At 41.5% G+C, this 15,301-nt stretch overlaps 1 protein-coding gene across 2 annotated transcripts in view; it reads right to left on the reverse strand.

Annotated features, from left to right (window-relative positions):
* The window catches only part of DTD2 (D-aminoacyl-tRNA deacylase 2), a 59,167-nt gene extending 44,870 nt beyond the window's left edge, over positions 1-14,297 (reverse strand). For both annotated transcript variants that reach the window (XR_008529512.1, XM_054577917.1), the window contains exons 1-2: positions 14,081-14,297; positions 1,996-2,065 (exon numbers count right to left, since the gene is read on the reverse strand). Coding sequence is in view for 1 of the 2 variants with exons in the window: in XM_054577917.1 (XP_054433892.1) it covers positions 1,996-2,065; positions 14,081-14,191 (181 nt within the window). In the remaining variant the exon portion in view is untranslated. The remainder of the gene's footprint in view (positions 1-1,995; positions 2,066-14,080) is intronic.
* Between the last annotated feature and the right edge of the window lie 1,004 nt (positions 14,298-15,301).

Consider the following 15,301-nt stretch of genomic DNA (forward strand, 5'->3'; position numbering starts at 1 on the left):
AATTAGTGTGAGGTGAGGTTTAAGAGATTCCCATCCTACTGACTTACTTTGCCTCTTCGAACAGAGGGAAGTACAAGTTAGTACAAGCTGATGCTATCCATAATAGATGGACTTATTTTGCTTATAACTGACACCAGCAGAATGTGATTCTTAAAGTCACAGTTCTTTACTGAGAAACATGATATATAAAGCTTTGCATTTAGACATCCACTAAAAGAGTTAAGGCAAAACACAAAGAGATTCATAGACACAGAGAACGTTTTGATGGTTGCCAGAATAGAGGGGGATCGGGGAGATGGGTGAAAGGGATGAAGGGATTAAGTACAAACTGGTAGTTACAGGATAATCATGGGGATGTAAAGTACAGTATAGGGAACAGAGTGGCCAGAAAACCTATAGGCAGGACCGACAGGCATGGACAATGGTGTAGGGATCCCCTGAGGGAGTGCACGGGCTCTGGGTGGAGGGGGGCAAAGTGGGAAAAACAAGGACAACTGTAATAGCATAAACAATAAAATATAATTTAAAAGAAAGAGTTAAGGCCAACCTCCTCAGTGTTTTTAATTCACCACAATTTATACATGTATTCAAAGTGAACTAAGAAGACAGTTTTGGAAGCACACAGGATTTAATTACTATAAAACACAGTGCAGCTTGGATGTGGTTGGTTCATTTCATCTTATGATTGAGATCCATTTAAGAATATATAAAACAACTTTACGAAGTCAATTTTTACTCACGATGACAAAAATTCTCTTTCTGTTATTGAAGATTTCTACTAAACTGTTTTATGGTTAATACAGATATAATTCAAAGCAAAAATGTTATCTTGGAAAAATGAACAGTATGTCTAACTCCCAGGAATCAAGTGCTGGTAAGTAACACTATATAACACGAGCCCTTATTTCACTTTCTCTGAGCTCCCTATCATCCCCAGCTTCAAATTTTAAACCATTGTAGTTACTGGCTTTTCATCCACACCCACCATAGGTCCATTTTTAAGTCTGTTTTTCAGCCGTGTACAAATTATCAAACATGTTTGATATCTCGGTATAAAATTCCCTTAAGGAGTTTTAATATAGCTTTTAGTCTAAGCTGTTCTTCACTGGGCGATTTACTTTTTGAGTTCTACTACTTGAAGCTCTTTTAGGTTAATTTCTACATGATTCAACTATCCATTTGTTTAATTTGTATCTTATCAATCAAACTAATGGCTAATGCCCTTTACTAACCTGTCCCCAATCTTAAGGATAGAGCCATTACTGTAGGCTTTTTGGCAGCACATGATTTTTATATTAAATACTGTCTTGAGACAATTTACGGTTTAACATGGTATATATGATACCTATTTAATCATCACAAAGAATGTGCAATACTATGGACTATCCAGTACAGTGGAGGGCTGCAGAGAGATAAATTATTGCTCAGTGATGCTTGCTCTATCCCTGGAGGAGGTGTGGATATGATGTCACTAAGCTTGGTTCAAGAATTGGGGGAACATTATATTTACACACATTTCCTATGTAAGAAATGCATAAAGGGTTAATGTAAATCTGCGTAATAATGATGCCACCTTGAGCTGTCTAGATTTGAAGGGGCCCACATCTTATACATCCAGTGTTACCTACATGTTCCTGTTATAAACTCTGGAACATAGGAAAACTATATTAAGAAATGCAGCATCTGTGTCTCCCTATGTGGCCACCCTGCTTCCAACAATTTTCTGTATCCTTGTCTGAATATCAGGGTGTTGTGTGTGTGTATACACTCTTCTAAACCATTCTATAAGTCATCTGAAATGCAGCAGATATTTTAAAAGAATTCTACCACATTTGTTTACTTTAAACTTTGGAATAGACAAATAGCTTAAGTCAACAACAGTACAGAGTTAAGTCATTTAGAATTTACCAGTGAGATTGTATCTTTTGCCCCTTCTGGAAATGTATCTACTATTGCTACACATTCTCACTCAAAAAAGAAACATCAAACACATACCCATTTTGGGAAGAAGTTCTTTATCAGCTCCCTTGAAAAAGCACACGTAGATCACTAATCCTCTCTGAACCTATGATAAATTTCCACAGTAAACTTGGATTAGAAAGAAACTTCTATGTAGAGATACAGAGTAAGTGAATAAAATTTCACAACTGTTACAGATGCAAGGGAAGAGAATCAAGTTTTTACAATATTGATTTCTTATGTATGTGAGAAAACAAAGTATTTTTCAATAGTCAATCTCTTTGATTATCATTTCTTTTAAAAATTAAGTTTAAAATACAGCCAACAGCAGTGAAGACCACAAGTTTTACCTTCAAACATTTACTTCTTAATCAAAATCTTTAGGCCATAAACTAACTTCCTGCCTGCCCCCTAAGTAAGGCTGGCAGACTTACAAACATTTATTTTGCAGGGCCTCATTTATTCAATACCAAATGACTTCACATTATACCGCATGTGGCTGATGACATCACCACTATTCCTCCTGATTCATTTATTTGTAGATCATGAAAATCAGGATCCAATTTTATTTCAATAAACTCCAAGAAACCTTCCAATTATTTGTTATTATAAATGCTTTAAATAAATAAATTTAGTAGGCCTTGGAAATTGCATTTATGACACCAAGTTCAACATCACAAGGTTGTCTGTTACCAAGAATGTCAGCTTATTTATTTAATGACTTGGATATTTATTTAGTAGCCCTTGTAGGACAGGGACTATATGGAAAAAAGACACTTGATCAATGAGTTTGATTTTGCTGCTGAGTAAATCATTAAATTTTTTTTATACTGTAGATTAACCCTGAGGAATCCAAGAGTTATTATGAAGATTAAATCAGTTAATACTGATAAGGTGCTTAAAATAGTGCCTGGTTTATAGTAAGAGCTATATATGTGTTCATTAAATGAGTATGTAAAAATAAATTTAAGGTCTGGAATGCAATTTATGTTATATTTTAACTCCCAAAGCACTTTACAGGCTGTTTGTATATATACAATAAGAACTCATTTTACCTGCTGATTGGATTTAAGTTCAACCGTATCTTACGGGATCTATGTGTTACCTACATTGTGTTCTATGTAAATATAACTGCAGTTCTGCTCATACACCTGATTTACCTAATTTTGCTGGAAGTGATTTTTAAAAAGTGCAATTGTGCTTCTGGAATAAGCGAGGACCTCCAATGCACACTCACAATAAGGAGCTGGCAGACTGAATGATAGTGTCTGTAGCACTGTCACAGGCTCTCCACTGGGGTTGCTTCCACATGAGCCAAAGTGTCAAGCATATTCAAATTTGACACTTGCAATGTCAGGATTAAATATCTAATTATTTGCTGAAGTGGACACCTGTTCTTCCCACTCCCCACAATACCTCCTCATACAGGTAATATTTTCTTTTAGTTTATTTCACTAATAGATCTTAAATAGACCCTCTTCAAATCCCACTCTTCGCATCAGAATCACTTTCCTTTGTAGCTTCTTCTGGTAGAAAACATATCACATACAACTTCTGGCCAAGATGGAAGTGTAGGTAGATACGCTTTGCCTCCTCGCACAACCGAAAGGAGGATGACAACAAGTTTAAAAACAAAAAATAACCAGAACTGCCAGGAAATTGAACTGTATGGAAGTCCAACAACCAAGGAATTAAAGAAGAAATATTTATCCAGACCAGTAGAAGTGGCAGAGATGGGCAGCCAGAGTGGACACGTGGCAAGGCAGCAGCTGGCGGGCCAGGTGGTCCCACATTTGCATGCGGATAAACTGAGAGGAAGAGCGGGGGAGCGAGACAGACTGAGCAATCCAGGATTCCAGTGTGGGAAAAGAAAGCCGCAAAACCTCTGGTTGTAAAAACCGGTGGGGGTTGTGGCAGTGGGAGAAACTCCCAGCCTCACAGGAAAGTTCATTGGAGAGATCCACAGGGGCCTAGAATGTACCCAAAGCCACCCACCTGCAAATTAGAACCAGAAGGGCCCAATTTGCTTGTCAGTAGCGGGGGAAGTGACTGAAAGCCAGCCAAGAGCCGAGCAAGCAGCATGTTCCCTCTCAGGCCCCTCCCCCACGTACAGCGTCACAGCGCAGAAACCTGGGTTGCCCCACCCTGGCAAATACCTAAGGTTCCACCCCTTACAACATAATAGGCACGTTGAGATAAAGAAAAATGGCCCAATGAAAGAACAGATCAAAGCTCTAAAAACAGGACTAAGTGATGAAGAGATAGCCAACCTATCCTATGCACAGTTCAAAACACTGGTAATAGGAGGCTCACAGAAATGGCTGAGTAGGGTCACAAAATGGAGAAAAAAGTGAAGGCTATGCAAAGTGAAATAAAGAAAAATACACAGGGAGCCAACAGTGAAGGGAAGGAAACCAGGACTCAAATCAATGATTTGGAGCGGAAGGAAGAGATAAACATTCAACCAGAACAGAATAAAGAAACAAGAATTCAGAAAAATGTGGAGAGACTTAGGAACCTCCAGGACAACTTTAAAAGTTCCAACATCTGAATCATAGTGATGCCAGAAGGAGAAGAGGAAGGGCAAGAAATCAAAAACTTATTTGAAAAAATAATGAAGGAGAACTTCCCCAGTCTGGCCAAGGAAATAGATGTCTAGGAGATCCAGGAGGCCCAGAGAGTCCCAAAGAAGTTGGACCCAAGGAAGCACCCACCAAGGCACATCACAATTAAATTACCCAAGATTAAAGACAAGGAGAGAATCTTAAAAACAGCAAGAGAAAGGAGACCGTTACCTACAAAGGAGTTCCTATTAGACTATCAGCTGAGATCTCAAAAGAAACCTTACGGGCATGAAGGGGCCGGCAAGAAGTATTCAAAGTCATGAAAGGCAAGGACCTACATCCAAGATTACTCTTTCCAGCAAAGCTCTCATTTAGAATGGGAGGGCAGATAGAGTGCTTCCCAAAGAAGGTAAAGTTAAAGGAGTTCATCATCACCAAGCCCTTACTATATGAAATGTTAAAGGGACTTATCTGAGAAAAAGATCAAAAACTATGAACGGTAAAATGACAACAAACTCACAACTATCAACAAATAATGATAAAAAACAAAAACAAAAAAAAACCCTAAGCAAACAACTAGAACAGGAACAGAATCACAGAAATGGAGATCAGAGGGGAGAGGAAGGGGGGAGAATAGGGGAAAAGGTACAGGGAATAAGAAGCCTAAATAGTAGGTATAGAATAGACAGGGTGAGGTTAAGAATGGTATAGGAAATGGAGAAGCCAAAGAACTTATGCATATGACACATGGACATGAACTAAGGGAGAGGGATGCTACTGGGAGGGGTGGTGCAGAATGGAGGGGAATAAAGGGGAGAAAAAAAATGGGACAACTGTAATAGTATACGCAATAAATACATATTAAAAAAATCAAATATGGAGATTACTGCGGGAGAGAAAAAGATGGCGGAGGAGTGAAAGGGAGTCACGCTGACCTCCTCCCAAAACCAAACTGGAATTGCAACTAAATAATGGAGTAATCACCTGGAAAGCAGTGGAGCGATAGTGGGAGAGGAGCCTTGGTGCCGCGGACAGCGGATTCGACTCTCACACATCCCAACGGGTGAGAATTGCGGTGGAGGCTCGAGAGGGTGGGCTGGGTGCGCACGGGCACTGGCACCAGAGGGACATTGAAACAGCCAGTAGTTAGCTGCCCCCGAGAAGAACGGGGTCTGAATCATAAACAGGAACCCCTAAACTACAGCAGCTAAAGCCGAGAAAATACAGACAAAACGCAACCCCAAAAAGCTTAGGGGCGCTCTCTGCCAGAGACAGGTGGCTGGGGATGCAAAAAGACATTTAAAGGGCAAACGCAAAAGTTGCAGCGGCAGCCACCCTCCTTGATCGCTGGGTACAGGCGGCAGCAGGGTGGGCTGGTGTCTGGGAAAAGACTGGTGAGGAAAACTTTGTGAAGAGAACTGACTCTGCGGCCGGTGGAGCCCGGGAGATAACGCACTTCCCACTCTGCAGCTACCATCTCGCTCAGGCATAAGGGAATCAATTAACCTGCCTTTTGTGCACTCCGCACACAGCTTGTGCGCCTGTGAGCTGGGGGGCTGAGTGCAGACTGGCTGGGAGAGCCTTGAGGAGAGACTGGAGACGGAGGCATTGGGGAAAGAACGGGGGGAGGAACCGGGGAGTCCCGACTCCCTCCACGTTCGGTAGTCTCCATTGTGGGCTGGAAAGGCGCGACCCCAAAGAGGCAGAAGCGGGGCGCGCCTGAACCAGACTGCCTGCGACTGAAACGCAGTCCGCACAGGGGTTGGATCCTCGGCCGAAGGGGTCACAGAACTGCCCAGAGGCCCCTGAGGGGAGACTAGAAACGGAGGCACTGGGGAAAGAACGGGAGGATGAACCGGGGAGTCCTGACTCCTTCTCCTTGCCGAAGTCTCCATTGCGCGGGAAGAGGCCACACCCCCAAAGAGCCAAAAGCCGAAAAGCAAACATAGACACCCCCAAAACACCCAGAGCAGGCGCGCACACTTGCGCCGAGTGACTGGCGAGGGTTGGCGAGCGTGTGTGTGACCCACGCGGGCTGGCGAACGCTTGCACCTGCCGGCAAGGCCTCACACAGACTGGCACCCATACGGCCTGCGAGGGATTGCACAGAGGGGCAAGGGCAGGCATAAATTGACCTACCCGTCGCGACTGCGGAGCGGCCCACAAAATAAGTAGAGCTGCCCAGAGTCCCTGGAGGAGAGACCAGAAACAGGATTAACCGGAGAGTCCTAGAGCTGATTTCCTCCCATTTCCGTAGTCCCCATTTGGCGAGGGCAAGCAACGCACCCAAAGAGCCAAAAGCGGGGAAAACACACAATAGAAGACCCTAAACGGACCAGTGCCGCGAAGCTCGCGTGCCAGGGAGGCCAGATGAGCACGGGAGGTCGCGAATAAGCCCCCTGGTCTGGGGCAAACACATGCGAGCCCAGGCAGGTGGGGGACCCTGCCGCGCTGGGAACGCGCTCAAGGAGCTCTCGTGAGAGCGCAGAGAGATCCCAAAAAATAGCCCAGCCCTGACCGAAGGGGTCACAGAGCTGCTCCAAGCAGGAGTCAGACACAGGCATTAGACTCCTGAAAGGCTCAAACAAACAACCCAAGGCCCTACAGGGTCAACAACTGACATCATCAGAGGCAAGCCCAGAAAGAAAAGTAAAGGACAAAAATACTTAACAAACTCTCACAAAAATGGGAAGAAAAAGAAGTTCCCCCCAAATGAGTGGAAAAGGGGACTCCCCACAGAGAAAGCTCAATGAAATAGAGGCAAGGGAACTATCAGATATGGAATTTAAAACAATGGTTCTAAGGAAGCTCAATGAGCTCAGCCAGCTCAAAGAGAACTATGAGAAACTGCAGAGAAACTATCAGGATCTTACAGCAAACTATATCAGCCTGGAAAAGGACATAGAAACTATCAAGAAGACACAAGAGGATATGAAGAATACCATTTCTGAATTGAAGAACACAGTAGAAGGAATCCAAAGCAGGCTGGATGAAGCTGAGGATCGAATCAGTGAGATGGAGGACAAGGTAGAAAAAAGCTCCCAGAAAGAACAAGAAATGGAAAAACGGCTCAAAAAGAATGAAGAAGCATTTAGGGAAATGCAGGACAACCTGAAACGCAATAATATCCGTATAATAGGGATACCAGAAGGAGAAGAAGAGGAGCAAGGAATAGAGAACCTCCTCGAAAAAGTAATGATGGAAAATTTCCCTAATTTGAGGAGAGATAGGCTCTCATGGATCCAGGAGGCAAAGAGGACCCCACTCAAGAAGGACCCAAGGAGGTCCACTCCAAGACACATCATCATTAAAATGGCAAATGTCAAAGACAAAGAGAGAATCCTCAAGGCAGCAAGGGAGAAGGAGAAAGTAACATACAAGGGGGCCCCGATACGCCTAGGAGCTGACTTCTCAACAGAAACACTCCAAGCCAGAAGGGAATGGCAACAAATATTCCAAGCCATGAAAAGCAAGGGCCTACAGCCAAGGCTGCTCTACCCAGCTAGGCTCTCCATTAAAATAGAAGGAGAAATACGGAGTTTCCCAGACAAAAGAAAGCTAAAAGAATACATCTCTACCAAACCAGCACTCCAAGATATGCTAAGGGGACTGGTTTAAGCAGATGAAGGAAAAGAATGAGACAGAGAGGAACACAAGTACAAAGAGAAAAGATGAGTAAGTTTCTATCAGTAATATCTCTCAATGTGAATGGACTAAATGCCCCAATCAAAAGACACAGTGTAGCTGAATGGATAAGAAAACATGACCCACACATATGCTGCCTACAAGAGACCCACCTCAGAGCAAGAGACCTACACAGATTGAAAGTAAAGGGATGGAAAACAATATTCCAAGCAAATGGACATGAGAAAAAGGCTGGCGTAGCCATACTTGTATCAGACAAAGTAGATTTCAAAGCAAAGGCCATAAAGAGAGACCCAGAGGGGCACTTTATCATACTTAAAGGAAGAATCTATCAAGAAGACATCAACATTGTAAACTTATATGCTCCCAATATAGGAGCCTCCAAGTTTATAAGGAAATTGTTGGATGACTTCAAAAAAGATATAGATAGCAACACACTGATAGTAGGGGATTTCAACACCCCACTGTCAAAAATGGACAGATCTTCCAAACAAAACATTAATAAACATATTGTGGCGCTGAATGAAACACTGAATCAAAGAGACTTAACTGACATGTATAGAATCTTACATCCCAAAGAAGAAAAATACACATTCTTTTCCAATGCTCATGGCAGTTTTTCAAAGATAGACCACATGATAGGACACAAAGCAAGCCTCAGTAAATTCAGGAAAATTGAAATAATACCAAACTTTTTCTCAGACCACAAGGCCTTGAAACTCGAAATCAAACTCAAAGAGAAACTTCAAAAACTGGGAAACTCATGGAGACTGAACAGTACACTATTAAACAATGAATGGGTCAATAATGAGATAAGAGAAGAAATCAAAAAATTTCTGGAAACAAATGAAAATGAACAGACAACTGTCCAAAACCTATGGGACACAGCAAAGGCGGTCCTGAGAGGGAAGTTCATAGCAATACAGGCTTACCTTAAAAAGATAGAAACATTTCAAATAAAAGACCTAACACTACAACTTGAAGAACTGAAGAAACAACAACAAATAAATCCCAGAGCAAGAAGAAGGAAGGAAATAGTCAAGATTAGAGCAGAACTGAATGACATAGAGACAAAAAGAACAATTCAGAGGATCAACCAATCCAGAAGCTGGTTCTATGAAAAGATTCATAAAGTTGACAAACCTTTAAGCAGACTCATCAAGAAAAAAAGGGAGAAGACCCAAATTAATAATATCAGAAATGAAAGAGGAGAAATAACAACTGATACCACAGAAATACAAATGATTATCAGAAACTATTATGAACAATTATATGCCAAGAAATTTGAAAATCTTGATGAAATGGACAACTTTTTAGAAAAGTATAATCTTCCAACACTGAAGGAGGAAGAAACAGAAAGCTTGAACAGACCGATAACAGTTGGGGAAATTGAAGCAGTAATCAAGAAACTCCCAGCACACAAAAGCCCAGGGCCAGACGGTTTCCCAGGAGAATTTTACAAAACATTTAAGGAAGAGCTAACCCCTGTCCTTCTCAGACTATTCCAGAAAATCCAAGAGGAGGGAAGACTGCCAGACTCCTTCTATGAGGCCAGCATCACCCTGATCCCAAAACCAGATAAAGACCCTACAAAGAAAGAAAACTACAGGCCAATTTCTCTGATGAACATAGATGCTAAAATCCTCAACAAAATATTGGCAAACCGCATCCAGCAATACATTCAAAAGATTATCCATCACGATCAAGTGGGATTCATCCCAGGCATGCAGGGATGGTTCAATATACGCAAATCAGTAAACGTGATACACCACATAAATCAAAGAAAAGACAAAAACCACATGATCATCTCGATAGATGCAGAAAAAGCATTTGACAAGGTACAGCACCATTTATGGTCAAAACACTCAGCAAAATGGGAATAAATGGGGCATTCCTCAATGTAATAAAGGCCATATATGAAAAACCTACAGCCAATATCATACTCAACGGGCAAAAACTGAAAGCTTTCCCACTAAGATCGGGAACACGACAAGGATGTCCGCTCTCACCGCTTCTTTTCAACATCGTATTGGAAGTCCTAGCCACAGCGGTCAGACAAGAGAAAGAGATAAAAGGCATCCAAATAGGAAAGGAGGAAGTAAAACTATCATTGTTTGCAGATGACATGAAAGTGTACATAGAGAACCCTGTAGACTCTACCAAAAAACTCCTCAACCTAATAAGTGAATTTGGCAAAACAGCAGGATACAAAGTCAACATTCAGAAATCAAAGGCGTTTTTGTACACCAGCAATGCAATAGAAGAAGAAGAAATCAGGAAAAATATACCATTCGATATAGCACGAAAAAAGATAAAGTACCTAGGGATAAATTTAACCAAAGACACAAAAGACCTGTATGCAGAAAACTATGCAACATTGAAAAAAGAAATTAAGGAAGACACAAATAAATGGAAGCATATACCGTGCACATGGATTGGAAGAATTAATATCCTTAAAATGTCCATACTACCAAAAGCAATTTATAGATTCAACGCAATCCCTATTAAGATACCAATGACGTATTTCACAGAAATAGAACAGACATTTCAAAAATTTATATGGAACCATAAACGACCTCGAATAGCCGCAGCAATTTTGAGAAAGAAACACAAAGTAGGAGGGATCACAATACCGGACATCAAACTCTACTACAAAGCCACTATACTCAAAACAATCTGGTACTGGCACAAGAACAGACCCATAGACCAGTGGAACAGAATAGAAAGCCCAGAAATAAGCCCAGGTCTCTATGGACATCTAATATTCGACAAAGGGGGCAGAAGCATAAAATGGGGCAATAACAGCCTCTTCAACAAATGGTGTTGGGAGAGCTGGACGGCTACATGCAAAAAATTGAAATTGGATCATCAGCTGACACCATACACAAAAATAAACTCAAGATGGATAAAAGACTTAAATATAAGTCGCAACACCATCAAAGTTCTAGAGGAGAACATTGGCAGGAAACTCTCAGATATCCCACGCAGCAATTTTTTCACTGATATGTCTCCTAAAGCAAGGGACATAAAGGAAAGAATAAACAAGTGGGACCTCATCAAAATAAGAAGCTTCTGCATGGCTAAAGAAAACATCAGCAAAATGAAAAGGGAGCCAACCATTTGGGAAAATATATTTGCTAATGATACATCAGATAGAGGTTTGATCTCCAGGATATACAAAGAACTCACTCGACTTTACTCCAAGAAGACAAACGATCCAATCAAAAAATGGGCAAAGGACCTGGGCAGATGCTTTTCTAAGGAGGAGATACAGAGGGCCCAGAGGCATTTGAAAGGATGCTCAGCATCACTAGCCATCAGAGAAATGCAGATCAAAACCACCATGAGGTACCACCTCACACCGGTCAGAATGGCCATCATAAACAGATCCACAAAGAACAGGTGCTGGCGAGGCTGTGGAGAAAAGGGAACTCTAGTCCACTGTTGGTGGGAATGCAGACTGGTGCAGCCACTATGGAAAGCAGTGTGGAATTTCCTCAGAAAGCTGAAAATGGAACTGCCTTTTGATCCAGCGATTCCCCTGCTGGGACTATACCCTGAGAACACCAAAACGCCAATACAAAAGAACCTATGCACCCCAATGTTCATAGCAGCACAATTTACAATAGCCAAGTCTTGGAAGCAACCTAAATGCCCATCAGTAGATGATTGGATCAAAAAATGATGGTACATATACACAATGGAATACTATGCAGCAAAAAGAAAAAAAGAAGTACTAAACTTTGCGACAGCATGGATGGAACTGGAGAGCATCATGCTAAGCGAAATAAGCCAGGGGGCGAAAGACAAATACCATATGATCTCACCTATAAGCGGAACCTAACCAACAATGCAAAGAAGCAAGGAAAATATGACCAGCAACACTGAAAGGAAAAGAAATCAACAGAGACAAGAGGGAAGGGTGGGGCAGGGAAAGGGAAGGGAAGGGAAAGTCAAGGAACATATAGCAAGGACTTATGGACAAAACCAAAGGGGAAGAGCTGAGGGAGGGAAGGTGGGAGGGGGCGAGGGAAAGAGGTGGGGGGAAGGCAGAGGCAAATGTATTTAAAAAGTAAATAAATTAATTAAAATAATAAAAAAAAAATCAAATATGTAGAAAAGTATAGATAATTCTCACTGTAGCTTAAAAAAGTTCACCTCCCGAGAAGAAAAACATTAGCCTGTAAAGAAAAGCTCTAAATCAGAGATTTTCAACTTTTTTCATCTTGTGGCACACATAAACCACTAAAATTCTGTGGCATACTAAAAAATACATTTTATGCCAATGTGACATAAAACAATTAGGTATAATTTTGATTCACTCACCCTAGACGGCTATTGTGTTGGCTGCTGTCATTTTTTTATTTGACAATCTAAGGGAAAAAAGGTCAGTGCACCTGACTAAATAGTCAAGTACTGCATATTTTAAAAGCTCTTGTGGCACACTGGTTGAAAACTGCTGCCCTAAATGAATGAAAATAAAACACACAAAACAACCTTCAAATCTTCTGACAATTAAAACATGTTAAATTAGAACCTTTGATAATAGAATAAGGGAGAGGGTGCTTGAGAAAGAGAATTTACTTTCTATCTCTTTATACTAATTTAACCATGTGTAGGAGTGAAAAAGAAAGCTTTAATATAGCTTTTAAAATTTATAAATGCAGACTGATAGTTTGGAAGCCTGCTAAGGAGATGTGGCATGAAGAATATAAAAAGATAAAGAAGCATGGAAGAAATCTAAAGGATTACCAGTTTGGGATGTACTGTCCCATGAGGCAACTATAAAAATAGGCACTTCTCTAGATAAGATAGCAAATATAGGAAGAATGAAATTTCAACATAAGGAAGAGAAATCAAGATCTCAAAAAAGACCATTAAAAAACAAGAAATAAGAAACATGAATTTTTGAGAAAGAAACGGGGGGGAGGGATATAGGAATGTTTATGCTTGTAAATATTTCCAAGTTAGCAGAGGGTAACATTCTGATATAAGAATAATCACCCACATTTATAGTTAATGAGTAGTATTTAAAATAATGACTATGATTGTGTTAAGGAATGCTAGATCTGGGACCAAATTCTGCAGGTAAAATGAGTGAATGAGATGCTCCTATATTAAAGTTTCTGAGTACTTCCAAAAGTCTTAATTATGAACTAACGTTTCTCTTCATCTTACTCCAAAAATTAGTCAGGGGCTTCAAATAACATCTTATTTGTTTTTTCTAAGTGGGGGCAGTCCTTCCTAAAAAGCCTAATATGTGAGTAAAAGGAAATCATATTGATGTAAACGTTTTAAATTCTTTGGAGGAAATGTGTTCCAACATTGTAACAGTGGTCTTTGTTTCTATTTTGAAATAAGTCAATCTTTTAAAAGTTCCTTGAAAAAAGAATTGTTTCTTGGAAAAATCTCATTTCTATGTTGACCCAGGGGCAGTCAACATAACAGGAAAATCAAGTCAAAACAGCCCTTAAACATTTGCAACAAACCTAACTCGAACCAGCCCAGCTCAGCAAAGCAAAGAGCGTGGCATGGTCTTTAGGTTCTTCTAAGAAAGAGATCTGAGATAATTAGGTCTGAAGTCCGCCAAGCTCCTGCAGGTGTCTAATAAGAGGAAGTTCAAGTTCCCACATCGCTAAACAGGGGACGGGTACCTCCACTCGAGGAATAAGTCCGAGGGAGAAGGAGCGAGGTTGGTGGTGCAGGGCTGAGACAAAGACAGGTAGGCCACTGTGGGCAGCTTTGGGCAGACAGGCCAGAAGTCCGGTTCCACCTACAGCACGTGCCGAGTGCCACGTGGCAGTCTCCGCGGCAGACACGGGGGCGGAGAGAGGGGGGCAAGTCCACCAAACACCGCAGAAAGAAGAGCCCCCGCGCGCCGGAGGATAACTGGAGAGCAGAACCGACGTTACCTCCACCCACTGGGCCGCGGAGTCCCCTTCGGCGGGGTGCACTTGCAGCCGGGCATGCACGCACTGCTGCAGGAGCGCCCGGGCCTGAGGTGTCCGGCCGCTTTCAGCCATGGCTCGGACCCCGCTGCTGTCCCACGGGTTGAGGCCAGGCGCCCCGCAAGCTCTGTCTTCAGAGCGCAGGGAAAACAACGCGTGACGCGGCAGAGGGACTTCTTGATCGTTCGTTGCCCCGCCCATTGAGGGCGGGGCCTCTGCTCTGCTCTCGGTTGACTGACGTGCGGTTTTCAAAAACAACGTACTATCCCCTAAGCAGAACCTGCCTACCTCTGTAGAAGGTGCTTGGTGTGTTATTTTTAAACGAGTGAAAGGGCCTATTGGATCTGTTTCCTACACAACTTTTAAATGAACATTTTTCGGTTCAGAAAGCTTAAATTTCCTGACGTTGAAAAAATATTAATCTGCTTTTGTCCCTATGCCCATTATGAAGACAAATAGAATGAATCAATTGAATCACAAAATGTAAGCAGAGATGAAACTAAAAGCTGTAACTCTTTAAAAATTGTTCTTACCCCAAACAATAAGAAAATGCTGCCTCCTCTATCAGGAATGCTGTAAATTTTTCTGATCCTGTAGTTGTGGAATTTGGACATTACTCCTTTAGAAAACATCCTCGCTAAAAATATTCTTATCCAAGAAAGTTTGTGGTTGTTGACTTTTAAACCTGCTACTAATACAAAAATAAAATGGTATCGACATATACATAGGCACACAGTGGTGTTAAATTTTGTGATGTGTTTCCTTTAAGTAGATATTAGAATGTAAATAAAATTAAACAAGGACTTGATTTTGTTTACCACACATCATATTTTTTTATGATGTGTGAACAACCATCAGAGTAGCATTATTTTTCTGTAGGGTTGGAGGATTTAGAAGAGGAATAATGGTGTTACCCAGATTGCATTACCCACGTCATTGATTTGGGGTGTTGGCACAATATGCATATACATTGGGGTCTGTTTTAGAAGATGACATCGCTGACAGTATTGCTATCCATAAAAGTCGTGTGACTGAAGAAAATAATCCATGCATAATCAACGAGCCTTTCTACGTGAAATCCAAGCTGCCTGTTTGCGGGTTATCTTGCAGCTGCCTTACACTTTTTGTTAAAACAAAAAGCAAGATCTCACATTATCTCTGCTGCATTGCAGGGGATGACATTTG

The sequence above is a fragment of the Pteronotus mesoamericanus genome, unplaced genomic scaffold (genome assembly GCF_021234165.1).
Source record: "Pteronotus mesoamericanus isolate MK-2021 breed Mesoamerican mustached bat unplaced genomic scaffold, CSHL_Meso_final contig_46, whole genome shotgun sequence".
NCBI lineage: Eukaryota > Metazoa > Chordata > Mammalia > Chiroptera > Mormoopidae > Pteronotus > Pteronotus mesoamericanus.